At 43.1% G+C, this 21515-nt stretch overlaps 1 protein-coding gene across 1 annotated transcript in view; it reads right to left on the bottom strand.

Annotated features, from left to right (window-relative positions):
* The window catches only part of ASAH2 (N-acylsphingosine amidohydrolase 2), a 57870-nt gene that overhangs the window by 9072 nt on the left and 27283 nt on the right, over window positions 1-21515 (bottom strand). Inside the window, exons 10-18 of the mRNA XM_036736456.1 lie at window positions 19080-19166; window positions 14104-14208; window positions 12062-12143; window positions 10566-10681; window positions 9417-9511; window positions 7088-7127; window positions 4825-4920; window positions 4609-4704; window positions 1811-1957 (exon numbers count right to left, since the gene is read on the bottom strand). Of these exons, the coding sequence (XP_036592351.1) occupies window positions 1811-1957; window positions 4609-4704; window positions 4825-4920; window positions 7088-7127; window positions 9417-9511; window positions 10566-10681; window positions 12062-12143; window positions 14104-14208; window positions 19080-19166 (864 nt within the window). The remainder of the gene's footprint in view (window positions 1-1810; window positions 1958-4608; window positions 4705-4824; window positions 4921-7087; window positions 7128-9416; window positions 9512-10565; window positions 10682-12061; window positions 12144-14103; window positions 14209-19079; window positions 19167-21515) is intronic.

The raw sequence follows: 21515 nt of genomic DNA, 5'->3' as shown, positions 1-21515 counted from the left end.
CTCTCCCATTAAAATGGAAGTCCCTTGAGGGTACAGACCATTTCATCATGTCTACTTGCGTATCCCCACCTCCTGTAACTCAGTGCCTGGAATGCAGAAGGCCGTGATGAATGTTTGTCGAGTCTTCCTCAATTCTTGAAACTGTGAGATGTCATCAGTGGATGTAGTCCTTCTCCTAATACAGGTAGCAGCCCCTCTACCATTTGGTCATCTTTAAGAGTTCCTATGGAGAGGCAGCTGGAGGAGAGGCTAGAGAGATGGTCCCAGAGTCAGGATGACTTGTGTTCAAGTCCCACCTCGGAAACGTCTTAGACGTGTGGCCTGGGCAAGTCACTTCATTTTGTCTTGATGCCCAGGCACTCTCTAAGACTAAAGCCTGAAAATCTGCCTTGAAAAAGGGAGCTTCCTCATGCCAATTAAAATCACAAGTCTAGACAAACCAAGTCTGGCCAACCTGGTGATAAGAGTCACTTACCTGCTGCCTGCTTCAGCTTCCTCCTTTGTAAGATGGGGACAAAAGCAGCCCCTACGCCCCTCCCCCAGGGCTGGTAAGGACCACACGAGGAGTTTGTGAAATACTCTGCCAACCTTAAAATGCCATCAAAGTGCGAGCTATCACGATTAGCCTTCCTCCCTAAAGCTCGCAAAGTACTTTCAAGTGTCTATTATTCACACTTTATTTGAGGCTGCTGACTTCTCTGGAAGGAAGATACTTTGTACACCGTTGCCCCCTCCCCATTTTACCGTGATTACTCCCTCCCCATTCTACTGATGGAAAAGCAGGCAAAGAAAGATGAAGTCATTTACCCAGGGTCACACAAAAGCCTTGTGAAGTTGGTGCCACAGATCTTATCACCTTATCAGGGCCACTTACCTAGGGCCAAGCTGAGTCAGGCAGCAAGATTTATAAATACCTACCATGTGCCAAGCACTGTGCTAAGTGATAGGGATCTAAAGAAAGGCAAAAGTAGTCCCTGCCCTCAAGGAGCTGACAATATAATAGTAGAGACAACATATAAATAGCAAAACACAAATAACAGATAAAAATGTATATGTATATAAATATATACAAATGCGTCTATAATTGTTTAATATAGTCTGTATCTTGTTTTATATATATAAATACATATAAAATATATGCATATATATATAATAAGGTACAAACAATCTGTGTATATATACAAATAGAAATTGTCTGCACCTTGTTATTGATAAGATATATACATATATGGTATATAAATATACCTAATTCACAAGACATACTCTATATATATAAACATGTATACATATACAGATATGTACACACACACACACCCATGCATCACACATAAGGTTGATGACAGTGATCTGGGAGGGGAAAGCACTACCAGGAAAGGCACCATACAGAAAGTGGGATCTGAACTGAGCCATCAAGGAAGTTTCCAGGCAAAGGGGAGGAGGCAGAGTGTTCTAGGCAGAGGACAGGTGGAGGAGAGATCCGAAGCACCGTATTCTTGGTCCCATAGCTAATAAATGTTGGAGGCCAGATTTAAACCCAGCTCCCTCCTAACTCCAAGGACATCATTCTCACCACCACTGCCTCTCAAAAGCAAAGGATTTTAAAGAAACCGTTGGAATATTTCCAAAATGTCACCACCAGTAGCCCCATCTCTCAGGATCACTTCCTAAGAGAAGGCTTGCCTGCAAAAATGGTCACTGCCAAGAATAGACATGAACACTGTGCCATCAGAAACAGGAGAAATAAAACCCCAGACGGGCACAAAAGCTCAGAAATCAAGTCGAAATGCTGATGTGTCTTGAAGGTTCTTACCCTTTGGTACTCCGGCTTGGCTGGCTGTAGCACATCCCCAAATGTTGTGTCCTCTGGGGTTTTATCAACTTGATTAAGTATCAAAGTAGGGATCAGCTGGCTAAAAAAGGGTGGTTCCGGCCCCTGGCTTAAATTTGCAACCGTGTCCTGCAGTAGAGAAAATGTACTTAGTTTGGAAATCCAGTGCATGAACACTCACTGAGAGGATTTGTTGATTTTATAATTAAAAGGGAGGCTTTCTGAAATTTCAGCTGGGGGTCTGTTCTTTTAAACATATGTCTTCTCCCGGCAACATGTCCAAGGTAATACTGTAATACCACAAAGATGGTGGCCTGCATGATGTCCCAAAACACTAAGCATCTGCTGATGTTCGCCCACTATCAGCCATGGAAGAGAGCACTGCTCCATCCCAGAGATATGTCTCTGTAATAGCAGAAGTTGTGAGCCTAGAGGAGGGATGCCTCAGAAGGACAACAGAGCTGTCATTTAAGATCAGAACATTTGTATAGCTGGGGAAACTGAGTCCCAGAGAACTTAAGTGACTTGGCCACAGAGGTAGCAAGTGGTAGGGCAGGGATTAAAACCCAGGTCCTCTGACTGTAATGCCCAGCTCTCTTCTGGCTGATCTGGCTCCTGCAGGGAGATTTTCCTCATCCCTTCACTCACCAGTGCCCACCCTTCCAAAACCATCTTTTATATAATATATGTATGAAACACACATGTTTCAAAAATAAATATGTATATATGTATATATTATACACCGCTATGTGGATGTGTACATGTGTATGTATGTATCATATGCAGGTATGTGTGTATGTATACATTTGTGTGCATGGTTTCCCTCATCACTCAATAGAATGCAAACTCATTGCAAGTAGGGACTATTTCATTTTTGGTCTTCAAAATCTCTGCCCTTGAGATGGTACCTGGCACATAGTGGACACCTAGGTTCCTGTGAAGTGAGCCCCAAAACAAATCTACTCAAATCAAATCACACTTTCTTATTGACTCTCAATATTGTGTGGATGTGATTGGCTTAGAATTTAATAAAAATAATGTTTAATGCATCGTACCTTAAGTATGCTGAAATATATACTTAATTGGAAATAAATTTATGAAATATAATAATAAAACAAATTTTACAGGCTATGTTTTGAAGCGAAAGTTAAGATGTCATACTAAAAATTATGTTCCCTATAGATAAATCTATGGGTACTGTTCCCCCCACCCCCACCAATAGGCTATCAGCTCCTTGAGGGCACACAATGTCTTTTGCTTCTCTTTGCATTTCCCAGTGCTTAGTCCCTCGGCCGGCACACAGTAGGTCCTTAATAACTGTTGATTGATTGATTAATTGGAATATGCCTGATGAGTTACCTGGACCTTTAAATTTAGTCCTTGGCGTCCCTCTACTCCAAGATTAAAATGTTCTTTGAAAACCCTAAGCTAATTTTGTGTGTATTAAACGTATATGTGTCCCTGTTCTCCCCTCGTAGAACATAAGCTCCCCTAGGGCAGAGATTGGTTCATTTTTGTCTTTGTGTCCCCGGCACTTGGAACACAGTAGGTGCTTAATAAATGCATGCTGATGGATGGATGGATGGCTTAACTGATTGAGAGGTTTATCTTTGGGAACATTTCTTCACCATTTCACCGACTTCTGCTGGGGCTATGGGCATCTCTTGATGGGCTTAGTCTCCTAAATTCTTCAAGCTCAGGGCTATTTCCCCAAATAGCCACACTTATTATTAGTGATCCATGTTGTGGCGGTAAGTGCACTCAAGATAGAATGAGGTGCGATCCGTGTTTGAATCCTGCCTGCAACACTTACTGGAGAGGTTAGAGTGAATGTTAGAAGTGGGTCTGAAATGGAGAATGGATGCTATTAGTTTCAATAGGGCAAGGGATCTGATTAAAAAAATGGCCATTAGATATGGAATTAGATACCGGTCCAATAGGTTAGAGACCTATTGGATCACAGTTGATTCACTTAAGTTCCATGAGACTGTTGCTTCATGTGCAAAATGGAGAAAATGACACCAATATTACCTGTCTCACAGGCTCCTCGAAGCTCAAGTGAGATAATGTATGTAAAGCACCTTGCAAACTTGCCAAGCCTTAACATCACAGTTGGTTACTAGTAATATGATCATTATTATTACCATGGTCATTACCATAATTAGTTATTTGCATTAGGAAAGATTTTTGACTATTTGGGTTCCCTTAAGTAGAAATACTTACGTAGTATGTAGTAGATATGCATTTGTTAAACAAATGGATAGTTATTTTTTGTAATAAATATTACAATATATTACAATATATATTACTATTTTTGAACATATACATGTGTATAAATATATGTGTATTTACATATGTATGTATATATATATGTCAGTTAAACTTTTGTGAAATCTATTTTGATACTTGTAATAAATTCTTTTGCTGATTTCTCATAGGGAGATGAATCTCTTTTCAGATGATCCCCACCCCCCATTAAAGCAAGATCAATACTTTAGCCAATTTCAAACTACAGAAAAGAAATTCACACAAAAGGAGGGCACCAATTCACTGGTCCCTCCATTGTACCACTATATCCACTGAACCCCTTTGAATATATAAAATACGAGGTGTTTGTTTAAGAAAAAAATTCGGTGTCGTTCTTTTTAGAGTCCCACCCACCTCAAAGATGTGTGACTTTTAAGAGAGAAATAATGAAATGAAAATTATTGGAATACATAAATCAAAATCCACGAAACCATTCCTCTTCCTCTCCACACACATGCAAACATCAGCATTACCGTGGCTATGGCCCTGGCAAGACCTCTGAACAGCTGGATGTAGGCAGAGAGAGTATGGGGACCGTAAATTGTGGACGCTGCCTCATAGCGCTGAACCTGCGGGAAGAGGACACAGGCATCTGTAACCCAAACATCAATGTCCACCAGAATGGCCCCATGGGTGTGTGAATGAGCTCAGAGACATGGACCTAGAGGCAGCTAGTGCTTCGGGCTCACCTGGTACTCTTCATAGGTTGCAATGTAATGTGTATAAACATTGCAGAGTCCAGCAATCACCACACTCATGTTCTGCATTCCGCTAGTCTCGAATTCCTGGAAAGGGAGGACAAAAGAGAGAAGAACATTATCCAAGTCCACCTTAGGGCAGAACCCAGTCACACGATAGGCTTTCTTCATTCTAGTCTCACTTAGCGCCTTGTCCGCCATTAATGAACTCAAATATTCCGTGTTAAAAGTTCTTGAAGTGACCCAGCTCTCCTGCAACACACAGGGGCTCAGGTGGAACATTCCATGTAACTATGCTATGTGAATTTTAACTTCTGTGTTTCAATTCATCATTTTTTTAAAATAAACATTTCATCAAAAAAAACCACCTTGCATCTGGTTGGTTGGTTGCTGTCTTTCATGCTCAAAGACAACCTAAATGACATCATTATGTTGGAGTCAAGGTACAGTGTGTCCAGTTGTGGGCTGATCAGACTCATACAAGCTTGGAAGGCTCAGAAGGGACAGGTTGGGCACAAATAGTCCACAAGAACATTTGGGGTGGATTCTCTAAATTTGCACATCTCTTTTGAGCTACTTCAATTAAGCTTCTTACTATTTAAGGTTAATATTTTCTTAAATTCTCTGAAACAAAGCAGTCATAGTCATAGCTAACATTCCTATAGCATTGTAAGGGAACTCATTCAACACGCATTTATTTATCAAGCACCTACTATGTGCCAGGTTCTCTGCTAAGTGCTGAGGATGCAAAGAAAGTCAAAGGCCAGACCCTGATCTTGAGGAGCTCACAGCTTCCCATAAGGCTTACAAATTTCTTTCTCCATAAACAACGTTAACAAAGTGAGATCAGTTATTTAGCAATTTTCAATCAGACTACAGAAGATAAATTTACACAAAATGAATATCCCAAATGCACTGGTCTTTCCATTATACCACAATGCATCCCTTTTTGAATGTATAAATTATGGGATGTTTATTTAAGGGGAAAAAATGTCAGTCTCATTTTCTTAGATATGGTTTCCTACCTCCAATGCTTGCTAACTTTGAGACCCTGGATATGTCATTTAAAGTCTCAATGACTGCTCCCTAGTCACAGACAGCTTGAAATCTGTTCCCTCACCGAGAGATTCCCAAATCACAATCATTTGTGTGGATTTTAAAAATTAAAATGCAGTCAAGGCTAACAAAGCTGTAAAGGCAATCAATAAGTGAAAAGACCTCCCCCCACCCCAGCATTTGAATAGGCTTCAGGTGGGTCTCCAGGTGGGGCCAACAAAGGGAGGTCTGATTAGATCTTTGCTCCTAAGTAGGCCCCAAACCCCTACTACTAGATGCTAAGCCAATGTGGGTGAGAAGTCCTCAGGGCCCTAAGAGGAGTTGCTAAGACCAGAGCCAATGGTATGTGCCTAAATTCTGGTCAATCAGATGATGTTCTAGTCAATTGAATGATGGATGATGTCTAAGGACTGTATAAAAAGAGAGAACAGAGCTTGGAAAGGCAGAAACAGGAGAAAGAGGAGCAACAGAAACAGAACCAGCAGAAACCAGAGCAGTAGAAGCTGGAGGAACGGAAGCTGAGGAGCAGAAGAAGTTGAAGCAGCAGATGCTGAAGAAGCTGAGAAGCTGAAGGAGCAGCAGAGGCTGGAGAAACTGAGGACAAGGAGGAGCAGAAACTGAGGACTGAGGACTGAGAGCAGGACAGAGAGCATAGAACCAGCTTCCAGAGCATACAGACTGGAGAGTGCTGAGCAGGGATTGGGACTCATGAGTGATCTTACAGGAGGGCCCTAGTATTGGGGGGATGCACAAGTATGGTTTGGCTTGCTGCCATAATATTTTCTGTAACCTCCTGGTTACTATTGTGAGGTGGGTTTGTTGGTTCTGGAAGGTTCTTGCCACAATATCAAATTGGGGGCATTGGTCCTTGGGTCTGGTCCTTTGGAGTTTAAATAAATGCTTTGATTCCTCTGACTTCTACTTAGAGAATTCCTTACATCCTATGATTCTGAACAATTCATGCATGCTCACAGTCCTCTTCAAGGTCATGAATTTTGTCTTAATGATATAGAAGGCCAGTTAAAATCTTCGTTTTTATTTCTCCTTAACACTTACAGCTAACTAATCCTCTTAAGAGAGGTGGGGTTTCCCAGGATGTTAAGCAACATCATAAGAGAGGCACTAGGGTAGAAAGATCTGGAATTCTTTACCACTGGAGACAATAATGAAAATGCCAAGATTTTAGCTTTTCACTTACTTTTTGAACAGCCTCCCGAAGTCTCCTTCCAGACATTGTCCTGAGCCGTGGAAAGAGATGTTGGAAATCAAAGGAAGATATTTTAAGAACTGAAAAGCACAAAATAGGCCTCAACATTGACCTGTTTCAACAGTAAAAACCTCTGTTTCCCCACCCCTACTTTAAAGCTGCTGCTATGAATCACTGCTTTTTTCCACTACTGCTGATGCCTTCCCCACTAACGTGTCCTTCAATTTCCTCTGTATTTATACTATATGTGCTGATATGTATGTATGTATGTATGTATGTACACACACACGTTGTCTCTCCCATTAAAATGTAAGGTTCTTCATAAAATGATGACTTTGATTACATAATTTTTTAAATTATACAAACAAAATCAATGCAGCTAAAATTAGAGGAAAAGTAGGAAATTGAGGGGAGGAACCTTTGCAGCAAGTTACACGGATAAAGGACTCATTTCTAAGATATATAGAGAACTGAATCAAATTTATAAAAATAAGAGCCATTCCCAATTGATAAATGGCCAAAGGATATAAAGAGGAAATTTTCAGAGAAAGAAATCCAAGCTATCAGTAGCCATATTTTTAAAAATATCTAATAATTAGAGAAATACAAATAAAAACAACTATGAGGTATGACCTCATACCCACAAGATTAACTAAATTGACACAAAAGGAAAATGACAAATGCTGGAAAGACTATGGAAAAACAGGTCTTTTAATACACCCTTGGCAGAGCTGTGAAGCACTCCAACCCATCCTGGAAAGCAATTTGGAACTATGCCCAAAAAACTATTGAACTCTGTATACTCTTTGACCCAGCAGTCTCGGTCCCCTGAACCACTACAATGTCTGTATACCAGAGAGATTAAAGAAGAATGAAATGACCTCTATGAACAAAAATATTTAGAGCAGCTCTTATTCTGGTGGCAAGGATTTAAAAATTGAAGGGGTACCCATTAATTGGAGAATGGCTCAGTCATGTATGACTCTTTGTGAGCCCATTTGAGGTTTTCTTGGCAAAGAAGCTAAAATGGTGAGCCATTTCCTTCTCCAGCTCATTTTACAGATGATGAAACTGAGGCAAACAGAGTGAAGTGACTTGCCCAGGGCCACACAGCTGGTAAGTGTCTGAGGGCAGATTTGAACTCATGAAGATGAGTCTTCCTGACTCCTGGCCCAGCACTCTATCCACTGCACCACGTAGCTGTCCCAAACAAGTTATAGCATATGAATTTGATGGAATACTAAGAAATGACAAGCAGGATGGCTTCAGAAAAATCTGGGAAGATCTCAATGAACCACTGCAAAATGAAGTGAGTAAAACCAAGAGAACAGTTTATGAAATAGCAACAGTATTAATAATAAACTTTTTAAAAATTAATGAGTTTTGTTTTTCTTGCCTTCTCAATGAGGGAGGGAAGAGAGAGGGAGAGAATTCAGGTTAAAAATAAAATTCACGTTTAACAGAAAGGAATGTAAGCCTCTTGAGAGCAGAAGCTATTTTGGCTTTTTTTTAAGCACCTGGCTCAGTGACTAGAGCATAAGTGCTTAATGCTTGTTGCCTGATGATTGATGGAGAATAGCTGAAGTCAAGGAGAGAAGGTACAGTCTGTGCCAAGGGGAGAGCTCAGTAATGTCATTGACAAAGGACTCTCAACATTCTTAATGCCTAATTCATTTATCACACTGTATATAATGCTGGCTGGTTAAAGTACTATCATCAATTGCTCAATCAGCCACATGCCAGGCACTGTCCTAGGCACAGTGAACACAATGACAAAGAAGGAACCAATTCCTCTTTCCAAGGAGCTAGCATTCTAATGGGTGAGACAGCAAGGACCTATAAGAATAATATTAATTCTCACCGCGAGGCTGCCTCCACACTGTGTAACAGCATTTTAGTCTTCTCAAAGGACAGATTATATATTTTCACTGCAGTATCAATACAATTCATGCTGACAACTTTTTTTTCTTAGAAGGATTGTCTATCCTTCTCCCCTAAACCACATTGGTGTGCTCACTGCCTGACTGAGGTCTGCATCTCCACTGACATTATCTTCAGTTGATGCTAACCAAGAAAAGGCAGATGTACATTCTCCAGGGGCACCCTAAGAGCCTTGGGAGTTTGGGAGATTTTAATCTGCTTATTGCTCCTCGATGCTAATTCTAATAGAGTCAGATTCTTGTCACGGAGCAGAAGCGTCCAGTTGAGCATCTTTTGTCACCTATCCAGAGTGGCTCCAACAATGAATAACATGCACTCAGTTAACATTTAAATCACTGCCAGCCAAAACGTGGGAGGGGGGAGGGAAGGAGGACCATACGTCAGCTCTCCAGGAATAGCAGCTACCGCCAAAGATCCAAGAGTAATGATCTGGACGTCAACAATCTCAGGATGCCAGGGGTTAGGTCTCGACATCTTCAGGATAAAAAAGAAGGAAGGGGTTTAATTTTTGTCTTGTTAGATGGATAGCTATATTTCCCCTCCAGTCACTTTCTAAATAGAGGATTTTGTATTGGAGACTTGTTCCACATCCTGCTTCCGACACACATTAGCTGCGCAACACCCCGCCCCGCTCTGTAAGTCAAGTGTAAAGGCAGGGATCGATTGTATAGATCAATCACCCCACCACCACTTTAATAAACATATGGCATACTCTGGCCCTGACACCTTTATCAGCTGAGGACAAGTCTATTGAATAAATCAATTAAAGGCGTTAAGCTAACAGATACCATGTTCTACCCTGTGGATCTTCTATAAAATATCAAGCCAATGTAGAACCCAGAATAATTCAAGAGTCTGCCAGCAGAGAGGAGAGAGCAATGCCAGCCAAGCCCCTGAGAGGAAATGTGGAGAGGGGGAGGTGAGGAATGGGGGGGGTGGATTTCCTCCTCTTTCCCCACCCCTCCCTTGAGCATTGTGAACTTTAGAGAATCGGAGAATCTCACCAGCCTCCTAACCAGGTCTCCAGAATAGGAGTGGCTGGGTGTAGTGTATTGCATTCGTAAAGGACAAATTTCTCATTTCATCCTTACAACAGCCCTGGGAGATGAGTGCTATTATGGTTATCTATTCCATATCATGGGGGCTAGGGGTGCAGTGCCCCCTCAATCTGGATTTTTATGCATTTCTGAGATTCTAAACTTTTTTTGAGTTGTCCACTGGCCTCTGTGTGTCATCCACAGCTTCCACAAAACTCCCAAAAAAGTCTCATTTAATTTCTTATGGCAGCCATGATCTATCAAAACCGTGATGGGGAAAGCCATGATATGGAAGGGATAACTGTATTATCTCCATTTTGCAGAAGAAGATACTGAGGCAGATAGAGATTAAGAGACTTGACCAGAGTCACATAGCTAGTGACTGAGACAGTACAAAATTCTTGAAAACAAGATTGTATATTTTCATAGATGCTTATCATGGATCGCATTAAAATCCACAATGAATAAAAGCAGATATATGTTTCTAGCACCTCGCCTGTACTGAGGAGGATGGGCTTCGGTTTATGACAATCCTTGGTCTCATCGGATGGCTCTCCCAGTAGCTGGTCACGGATGGTGTCCCAAAAAGGGTCTCCTTCAGTTGCCCCTGTGAGAAGCCACACAGTAAGTAAGATGCCTTGAGTGTCTCCTCCACCAACACCACCCCCAGGGCTGATGAAATCATCACTTTCCTAATGTTTCTTTTGCCTGATCACACTGGGTAGATTGCGCTCTGATAGTGCTGCTCCTTGGCTTAAAAACAAAGAAAAATTCAATGGCTCCACTTTGCCTCATGAACAATGTATCAAATTGACTCTAGCATTCAGTCAGCTGGTCAATTAGTCAATGGATCAGCAAGTATTTATTTAGCACCTGCAATGTGCCCGGGTTTGTGCTGGGTGGGTGCTGGAGATCCAAAGACACAACACAAAACAGCTCCTGCTCATTAGTCCCCGACATTCTCTCAGCTATAAGCATTGTCTTCTCCTCCCAACTCAAAGTGGGAGATTCATCAATGAGAATAAAGGTGAGATTTCTCTCTTCTGAATGTGATCATGCTTTATGCCTATGCTCAGCTGCCCTTACAAAGTCAGGAGGCTTCTAAGAGGATTCCACTTTTTCCCTTCCTGGGAGCCGGGACTGTGTGGAGAACCAGTTTCCCAGGATAGTTGACTAAGTTTGGGACATGCCTACGCTATATATTTAGTTTATGGTTATTTTATGTTTGTCGTTTATGGTTATACTATATTTACTATATATATACTATATACTATATATGGTTTAGATATGGACCCTAAATCATAGATAAATGAGCTTAGGAAAATACTATTTCAGAGCCAAAAGGGACCTTGGCGATCATGTAATCCATTCTCCTTAATTTACAGATGAGGAAGTTGACGCCCAGAGAAACCTGGTGTTAGGATTAAGGACTGTCCACCCTTCTCCTCTCAAGCCACACACTTCCTCTTAGGAAGTGGCAAAGCCAGGAGAAGGACCCGGTTCTCTCTATTCCCATGCCAGCTCCACCCATCCCATACCCTCCACATGCCCACCTGCCTCTTGGACATCTGTCATCCCACATGCTCCAAGCTCTGCACATATCCCTAGTGCCAGCCATCCTCGAGAGGGAATTTTAATGGCCTTTGACTTTGGCCCAGTGAAGAACCACATCCTAATGGGAACAGTGTTGTCCTTATAGTTGGAAGACCTAGATTAGACTCTGGTTCTTCCATGTCCTACCAGTGTGTCCCAAAGTAAGTCACTAGCCTCTCTGTATCTCTCTGTAAAAAATGGGCTGAGGGTGGATTGGGGATCTCTCAGGTCCCTGCCAACTCTGAATCCTATAAACCAATTGGGTGACCAAGGAAGTCCTGTAAAAGGTGGTTAAGATGACAAAGAATAAACATCCTTGCAGACACAATCAACCCGCCCTTTCGGGTCTGATCATAGAGTCTTCACAGTCTGGGCCCAATTCAGACGTCCTCACCTTGTGTAAAATTTAGGCCTCCAACGCCATCGATGGTGCCAGCTGCGAAGCTGTAGCCAAGGGCGGGTTTACACGTTTTTGCCTAAAGGAGTGGTTTTCAACAAACAAGAAATAGAGGTTTGGTCACATAAATAATTCATTTCCAAAAGTTCTTTTCAATTAAATACACATTTGCTATGAACTTACTATGTGCAAGGCACTGGGTGGGGAGTCAAAAGCAAGAATAAAAGGCAGTCCCTGTCCTCAGGAGGCTTAACTTCTTCAGGGGGATACAAACAAATGAATATAGATAATTTAAGGGCAGAGAAGAGGGAGAGAGAGAACTGATAACTGGGAGAACCAGGGGAGGGTAACGCAGCTTCAGAGCAGACCCTCGAGGGAAGGCAGACATTCCAAGCTGTGGAGTCAAGGTCATGGAAGAGAGCCTATGCCAAGGTTTACGGGCAGAAGATGGCCTTTGGGGTAGAACGAGTTGGCCAGTTTATCCAGAAAAGAGTGCATGAAGAAGAGGAATGTGTACTATAATATGCATAAGTACTAGTCGGCCAGAGCCCCACTGTGGAGGGCTTTGAAGATCAAACTGAGGACATTGGGTCTTATCCTAAAGGTAATAAGGAGCCAGGGATGATTCTGGAGCATGGAGGTGACGTGGTAGGACCTGAGCCTTAGGACGATTCTTGGGGAAGATGCATTGGAGAGGAGGGGGACCAGAGGCAAGAGGTCCAACCAAGAGTTTTGTTGCTTATTGCAGGGCCTGAGCTAGGATGGTGAGGACGGATGTGAGACATTCTGCACCTGTTGCTCTGCCTGGTTCCAGCCCCCACCCCCCATCCCAGGGGAATCTCACCACTAAGCCACTAACTGAAGCTGTGCTGGACCCTGCCTCCCTCAGCCTCCTCTCCCTTCTGCTTGAAGAACCAGAAGGTGGAGTACCAAACCCCTCCCAACGCCTTCCTTTATAGAGGGCAGACTCAGCTTTCTCCACTTTGCATTTGCTGCTCTTCCTGGTTTCATCTCCATGGAGCAAGATGCCCCACCCCAGGTGCCCCCAGCATCCCCCCCCCAATTTTCCTGCTTCCTTTTGTGCGTTGTCTCCCCCTCCTATTAAAGTGTAAGTTCCTCGAGGGCAAGAACTGTCTTTCTTTTTGTCCTTTTTGTCCCTGGCATTTAGCACAGTGCCTGGCACATGGAAGGCAGTTAATAAATGTGAATTGGATTGGATTTATTGGATTGGAGGTGAGATAGACGTGACACAGCCACTGGTTGGTCACAGGCAATGACAGGGAGCAAAGAATAAAGAATAACTTTGAAAGCACTGGAAGGATAGTAACAGTCCAATGGAAACAGAGAATGTTGGAGAAGAAGCGGGTTTAAAGGGGGAGCCGATGAGCTCTCTCTCAAAGGCAGCATGCTTGAGATGGCAGTGATACAGGCAGGTAGAGCTCCTGGCAGGCAGCTGGACCCATGAGCCAAGAGCTCAGGAGAGCAGCGAAGAGGGGATAGAGAGGGACAGCTGGAGAGTAGAATAACACGGACGTGCATGTGGGTCTTACATAAATATGCATGGAGGTGTATCGATATAAGTGTGTGTATAGATATGTATATCTACAGACGCACAGATAGATACCATCCCTATACAGAAGCCTCATACATATATACACATATATCTATACATGCACCTCTCATATACACATGTATACTCAAACATGTGTGGCTCATCTGTGTGTGCATACACGTGTGTATGAGGCATGTGTCATATATACCTACATGCATACATATATACCAAGTCTCTTACAGGGATAATATATGTGCAAGTGTGTATACATTTAAATGGGTATGCATTAAATGTATGCATGCATTCTATACAGGGATGATAACTAAGTCCACAGGAGCCGGTGAGATCACCAAGAGAGGGAATAGAGAGAGAAAGGGAGAAGCCCCAGGACGCGGCTTCAAGGGTCACCCACACTTGGCAGGTGGGAGACGCCCGACATCTGCCAAGGAGGCTGAGTGGCTTGGCTGTCTAACTGAGGGGCACTCACCGTGTGTGTGGAATTGAGCTGCACAGTGACATCCGTCATGTTGACCCACTGGTGAGCTGCAGACACAGGACCCAGGACCTCCTGGGAGGCTGCAGCGTACAGTTCCTGAAATACACAAGAGCGTCAAGGAAGCAGATCCGTTCAACGGCCTTCAGCAGTCATGCATCAATACCTGTGTGATCAGCCCGGAGGTTACAAAGGAAAGAACTGCTCCTTTCAAGAAATGGGCAGGTGGAGGCGGGCACTACAACTTGGGTGCAGATAAATAAATACACATTATATACCAAGCAACATGAAGTGATCTCAAGGGGAAGAGTGCATTGAAAATGGTAGGACCAGGAAAGGCCTTGCTTGGGAGATGGTTGTGCCTGAGCTGAACTTTGAAGAAAGCCAGGCACTTTACAAGATGGCAGCCAAGAGGGAAAGAGCTCTGAGCATGGAAACTGAGCCAAGACTAGGAAAGGAAGAAGACCAGAGGAAGTCCCACTCGGCAAGTGACAGTCAGCACAAGCCCATGACCCCCTAGAGACTTGGAGGCCCAAAGCTGGAAACCCAGTGCAGCAGACTACATCGTCATTCCTTGGTTGTAAAGGCCTGGGAGAAAGAAAGTTGAGCTTGAATTCAGGAGCAGACCTGAGTTTGACACTTAGCAGCTGTGTGTGTGTGTGTGTGTCTGTGTGTCTGTGTGTCTGTGTGTGTGTCTGTGTGTGTGTGTGTGTCTGTGTGTATGTGACTGCAGGCAAGTCTCTTAACCTTGATGAGCAAGCTTCAGTTTCTTCATTTTAAGGCCTGATGATGATAATGTCTATTTGCATGACCTATTTTGTAGAGCTGCTGGAAGGAGAACATTTTGTAAAACCTTAAAGTATCATACAGACCTGAGTTATAATTATTATAGATTCTGCCCTTATCCCCCTGAATCTGATAGGTGAACTCTGCCTATTATGGCTAGGGCCCAGGCCTCTGCACAAGCTTGTCCTCACCTTCGACAGGCACTCCCCTCTTCCTTTCCAGCTCCTCCTTGGTTGTTGTCCTCCCCACTCAAGAGGAAAGCTTCCTAAGAGCAAGGATTGTCTTATTTGCCTGTATTTGTATCCCCAGTGCTTAGCCACAGCAGAGTATATATTAAGTATCTAATAAATGCCTTAACCAGTTACCTATCTCATTAGATCACATGATGTGTACATATTATCTAAGAAATGCTAATAAGTGTCTAACAAATAATACAGTCTAATAAAATGTCTAATAAAATGCTTCAACTAGCTACCTGTCTCATTAGATCACATGATGTGTACTTATAAATGTCTAAGAAATACTAATGAGTACCTAATAAATAATAAAGTCTCATAAAGTGTCTAATTCACACTAATAAGTGTTAATAAATGTCTAATTTATTAGTGTCTAATAAGTGTCTAATAAATGCTTTAGCTGCCTATCTCACTAGATCATATGAAGTGTATATATTAAGTGCCTAAAAATACTAATGAGTGCCTAATAAATAATAAAGTCTCACAAAGTGTCTAATAAATGCTTTAATTAGCTACCAATCTCATTAGCGCACAGGATACCAGAAAGAACACTAAGTCCAGAATCAGAAGACACGGGTTCAAACCGATCTATGAAACTCATTGCCTCTGTGACCTTGGGTAAGTCTTATGGTCTCTCAGCTTCAATTACCTCCATGTCAAAGGAGGGGGGTGTCCTAGATGGCTTCGGAGGTCTCCGTCTGCTCCAGATTCATGATCCTTTTTTCCTACAGTCTTGTGAGGACAATCACAAGGAAGGAGGAGCAGGAGACTGAGGGGAGACAGAAGCCCAAAAGGCATCGCTTCCCCAGGGGTCAGGGAGTGCTCTCTAGAAAGAGATGGGAGCCAGGAGGGATAGAGGCTTTGAACCCACAGCAGTGATGATCTACACGAGCAAGAGAGAGAGCTCAGCCTTCATGGTCTTAACCAAGGACAGAGAGAATACTCACTCTTCCCACATGGCAAAACCGAGGAGCTTTAGCTAGGAATTTTGGTGGCTGAGGCACCCAGCACAAAATAGATGAACTTATGATTCATCATGTGAAACTAATAGAAAACTTAAGTCATTAAAGCCAATTCAGCTGAGTGGAAAGTGAAATAAATTGTTCTCAGGGGCATCTGGCTGCTTCCTATTTTAAATAATTAGTCTGGCTAATTAGGCCACCTTGTCCTATACCCTTATCTTCAGAGAAGGAAACTGAGGCTGAGTGATTTGCTCAAGATCACACAAGTAATAAGTGGTGATACTTGAACTCAGATCCAAGCCCTCTCACTCCAACACCAACATTTTATTGTGACTCTAAGCCAGTCTGGACAGAGGGGAATGGGAACCCCCTGTCCTCTTGTTCTATCTCCTGAACGGTCCTGATGCTGGATAAAACCCTGTTTTACTTTGATTCAGAACAAAGGCCTCTAGATCATTGGAAACATCTAATGGGGGAAGGGTTGCAGTCTGTGCTGTGGAGGAGGGATCCCCACTAATTAGACCATAGGTTCATTAGCAGTAATTATTGACCTTTCTAGAGCACTTTTTGGGGTTTTCGGCTTTTTCTGAGTCTGCCAACAACCCTATAGGCCAAGTGCTACAGGTGATACTGTCCCCTTTTTCCAAACGAGGAAACTGACCATATACTTGCTAGAATCTAGTCCATTTTTTATTTAATAGCATTTTGGGGTTTTTTTTCCAATTACACATAAAGACAATAGACAACATTCATTTTTTGAAAGATTTTGAGTTTCAAATTTTTCCCTCCCCTCCCCCCTGCCCAAGACAGCAAACAATCTGATATTGGTTATACATGTGCATCTAGTTCATTTTAAAGAAGAGGAAACTGAGGCCTTTCGAGGTTAAGGGACACACCCAAGGTCACACAGAGTGGCCGTGCCAGGAATTGATCCTAGTTCCTCTGACTGAAGAGCCAGGGCTCCATCTACTGTCCCATTGAGGCTCTGAAAGGTTGCACGACCAGGGTCCATAGCTAGGGAGTATCAGAGGCAGGGCATGCACCCAGACCTTCTTGACCCTAAGCCTAGCATTCCCTCCAATGCTTCTAGGAAGTGTCTTAAAACCCATGACGTAGCTGTGAATGGGACAGCTCAGAAAACAGGCAAGAGGCGCACTTATCTGTGCTAGGAACATATGCTGCCAAGACCACTCTGCCTGCTCCTCAATCAGGGATAATAATTCACAGATTACAGATCACAATACTTGTGACCCTCAGTATCCCTTATACATTTAGAACGATTGTTCCCAGGGCATCATTGCAAACATCTGGGCACACTTGATCCTTGAAACTCCCCCGAGAATCTAAAAGGGCAGGATTATTATTATTAGTTGACATTTTGCAGAACTGATGAAAAATGATTGGCCCAAGAAAGATTTAAGAATGGGGGCAGGAAGAGCAAAGGATCAGGAGAAATTCCTGTTCATGGAAAGAAATCTGACCATTCTTTTTTTATCTCTGTTATCAGCTGGGAGGGGATAAAATTCCCTGGAAAAAAATTAAAATCTTTACCAAGTCAGAAAATATTAGAAAATAAGATGAACTAGATTCATAGGAAAAGCATTTCTTCTTGGGTCACTAAGAGACACATCGCTTCTGTGATGACTAACTTTGATAGACTTGGCCCTTCTCAGCAATACAAGGTTCAAAGACAGCTCCAAAGGACTCATCATGGAGAGAGCTATCTACATCCAGAGAAAGAATTGCAGAGTCTGAATGCAGACTGAGGCAAACTATTTGCTCTCTCTTTCTTTTTTTTTCTTGTTTTTTGGTTTTGTTTCTTCTTTCTCATGATTCATTCCATTGGTCGTAATTCTTCTTTACAACTTGACTATTGTGTAAATAAGCATAATGAGAAGGTAGAACATATATGGGATTCCATGCCATCTTGGGGGGGAGGGGGGAGGGGAAGAAAATTTGGAACTCAAAAACTTGTGGAACTGAGTGTTGTAAACTAAAAATAAAAAATCTAAAAAGTTTTAAAGAAAAAGAGACACCTAGTAATCTTCCAGGATTGTCCTGCCTGATGTGGACCACAGAATCACAATTCAGAGCTGGAAGGTCCTTGCGGACCACCTCTTACCTGAGGGCACACAGGTAGGAAGCAGCAGAGCCAAAGCCAAGGCCCTGCCTCCAAATTCAGCTCAACACCATATCATGGAATGGAATTTAGGAATCAATTAATCCAGGGCACTCATTTTACAAATGAGGACACCGATGCCCAAGGAAGGTTCATGACCTTCCCAAGTTAACATAGATTTGAACCCAAGTCTTCTGACTCCCTGTGAAGAATTCTTGCTACTAGACCTTATCTGTTCTTATTTGATAATGTTCCTTGAATCCTACAATACATACTCAGTTTTATACAATAATCTGTAATGTCTTTGCCCTGCTATTTGGTTCTAAGGGGCTTTGAATCCTAAAACAATCAGCGAGTGAAAAGCATATGCCCAATGCTGCCTATGTTCCAGACACTGTGCTGAGCACTGGGGATACAGAGGCAAAGGCATCAGTCCCTATCCTGTATCGAGGTGCTTATGTTCCAATGGGAGAGGAAACACATAAAAGGGAGAAGGGGCACAGAACGAGAGTTCTGATCTGGGGAGTCACAGGGAGGGAGACTGGAGCCGTGGGGGCCCTTCCGAGACCCAGGGTGATTATCGTGATTCCAGCACTAACGTGATTAGTTTACACAGAGCAGAAGATGAAAAGCAAGAGAAGGACTGGAGGGGAAGATTGCTCTGGCTACAATCTCTCAGCATTACCATCATATCTGGCACATTCTCTCCCATAGCCTCTTTGGCAAATCTGGAAACTGCTGACTTCCTTATCATCGCTGAGCTCTTAATTACCCTGGTGTGTGGAATGAAGTCATACAATAGCCTCAGTCACTGCTAGGCTGGCGGCTAGGACGTGTACGGGAGGACAGAGTCTGATCCCAGCTTACCTTGGCTTTCTGATAAATGGTGTCTCCTATGATCCGGGTGCTGTCAAACATATCCTCTCCAGGACCGGCGGCCATGCACATGTCAGACTGGCAGGAAATCAAACAAAACCAGGACTAGTTGAAATACAAGGAATCTCTTAAGGACAGCAATATTATAGACCAGAAAAGGCCTCTCCAGCCTGATCAAAAAGCTCTACAACCCCTGGAGACCCCTGGGGCCATTTTCTGCCTTGCCAATGACCATATGCCTCCCCCACGGCCCACAACCACCTTTCCCTCTCTTTCTCTGAGAACCATAATCAAATCAACAGGTCTAGTGCCTCTGCATACCAACCCTATTGTTCCCCCTCTTCCTTTGGCCTTCCTTTTCCTGGACACTGTTCCCTTGAGGTTTCATCTCCCTGAGGACAGGCCCTTTCTTCTCCAACACTCAGAAGTCAATAAATGCCTTTTACTCATTCATTCAAAGCACTAAGACCAAAAAGTCATCTCTCCACTAATATCGCTTAAACATAGAATCTGAGTTTTAGTAGAAAAGTGCAGAATCCTGGAATTTAGAAACAGAAAGGGACCTCAGATGGAGTCTATTTTAGACTCATCATTTTTAGAAGAGATTAGCAAATGTCAGAGCTAGAACTGAAACCAGGGCTAACCCCACAGTGTGTCAGTGTGAAGAGAGACCTCAAAGGTCAGGGGCAAAGGCAGGATGTCTTTTGACACAGCACTAAAAGTGCTAGCAATAGCATCAAGAACAGAAAAAGAAATTGAGGGAAAAAAAGCACAGGCAGAGAGGAAGCAAAATGATCAGTTTTTGTAAATCACAGGAGGCTGTACATAAAGAATCCTAGAGGAGCAACTAAAAATGATTGAAAACAATAGCTTCAACAAAGTAGGAAGAGCTCCAAAAATTAAAAAAAAATAAGTAAACCCCCGAGTCTTCAGACTTCGAAATGCGGCCAACAAAATTCAGAGGGAAGGAAGCAGAGCAAGAAAGGAACACTGTCTCGGGTGGCAGTAAGACAAGCTACATGTCCGGATTGGAAGAGGTGATCGTGGAACTGTCCCTCACCCTGGTCAGGACATTTCTAGAGGGCCATGGGCAGTCCTGGTCGTCCCAGTTAAGGAAGGATATTGACACGCTGGAAAGTGTCCAGAGGAGCACAACAAGGGTGGGGAAGGGTCTTGAGTCCATGCCATGGGAAGATAAATTGAAGGACTGGATAATGTTTATTTAGCCTTCAGGAGAGAAGATGCAGGGCCCTCTGCATGACAGATCCCTTTAAGTACTTGAAATATTGTGAAGTGGAAAGGGGATTAGGTGTGTTTTGCTTGACCCCCAAAGACAAAACCAGGGGGCAAAGAGACAGATTTAGACCTGAAGTCAGTCTGACTGAGGCCTGGCACATGTGCAGACTCCATCACCTTGCTCAGGTGCCATACCCTCTCCATGTTGAGAAGTTAAGGAGCTTGCTTCCAGGAAAGACACAAAGATGAATAAGGGAAGTGCCTGTGGAACATGTGCAGAAATTCTGTAACTAATTCTGGTCTGCCAACCATGCAGTGAAGGAAGGGTACTTTGATAGGCTGCCAAGGTGGATAGTTTCTGCCATCCGTTTCTTGCTTCCCTCCTTTTAGCTATGCTATTTCTGGTGGTGAGACTCCTTTGCCCACAGCACTAGCAAGAAAGCATACTGCAAGAAAGAGATCATTCTTCCTTCTGAGGCCACAGGGTCCCAAAAAATGGGCCTTGGCCCTTGGCCTTTGGATTTTTCCTTTTCTACTCTATGTGAATGGGGCCTCTTCAACCTAACAAGTTTCAAAAAGTCCAGAGGGTTCCTTGACATTGCCATGTTCCAGAGTCTGAGTCCAGAGTCAGCGAAGCATCAAAGCTCAGAGGAGCAAGGAGAGATCTTTGGGAGTGACCATCAGGTCCCCAGCCCAATGGTTGCTAAGACAAGAAATGGTCTAGCAGAAATGCCACCTTTGTCTGTAAATTGGATTTCTAAGTAGGTACTGAGCTAAGGAGAGCCTACTCTCCCCAGCGACTGAGATGATATAGGGGAGAGTGTATCCCCAAAGGCTTACGTTCTTGTCATTGCTCTGAAGTAAGTGTCTCTTTATAAAAGCTATGTTTAGTGGCTAAATGGAAGTGGAATCACAGGCCATTGGGAGAATTCAGTCAGCGAATCTTTAAACTGATGGCAGCAGAGAAGGGATCCCCACAAAACTCCTCTAGGTTTCCTACAAACCTAAGAAGCAAGGCCTGGCATTAGAAGAGGAAGCCATAGAGCACCTTACCTCATTAGGAAAAAATGCCTTCACAGTTAAAACTATCAGATCATGGTATTATTGAATGAATGGGGTTATGAGACAGGGACCATTGGGCTATAAGACCTGGGCCTAGGCTGGAAAGAGACCTACAGGGATCTCCAGTGG

Source organism: Trichosurus vulpecula, chromosome 8 (genome assembly GCF_011100635.1).
Source record: "Trichosurus vulpecula isolate mTriVul1 chromosome 8, mTriVul1.pri, whole genome shotgun sequence".
Taxonomy (NCBI): domain Eukaryota; kingdom Metazoa; phylum Chordata; class Mammalia; order Diprotodontia; family Phalangeridae; genus Trichosurus; species Trichosurus vulpecula.
Note: the sequence above shows the minus strand (reverse complement) of the source record. Positions and strands in the feature narration are given on the sequence as shown.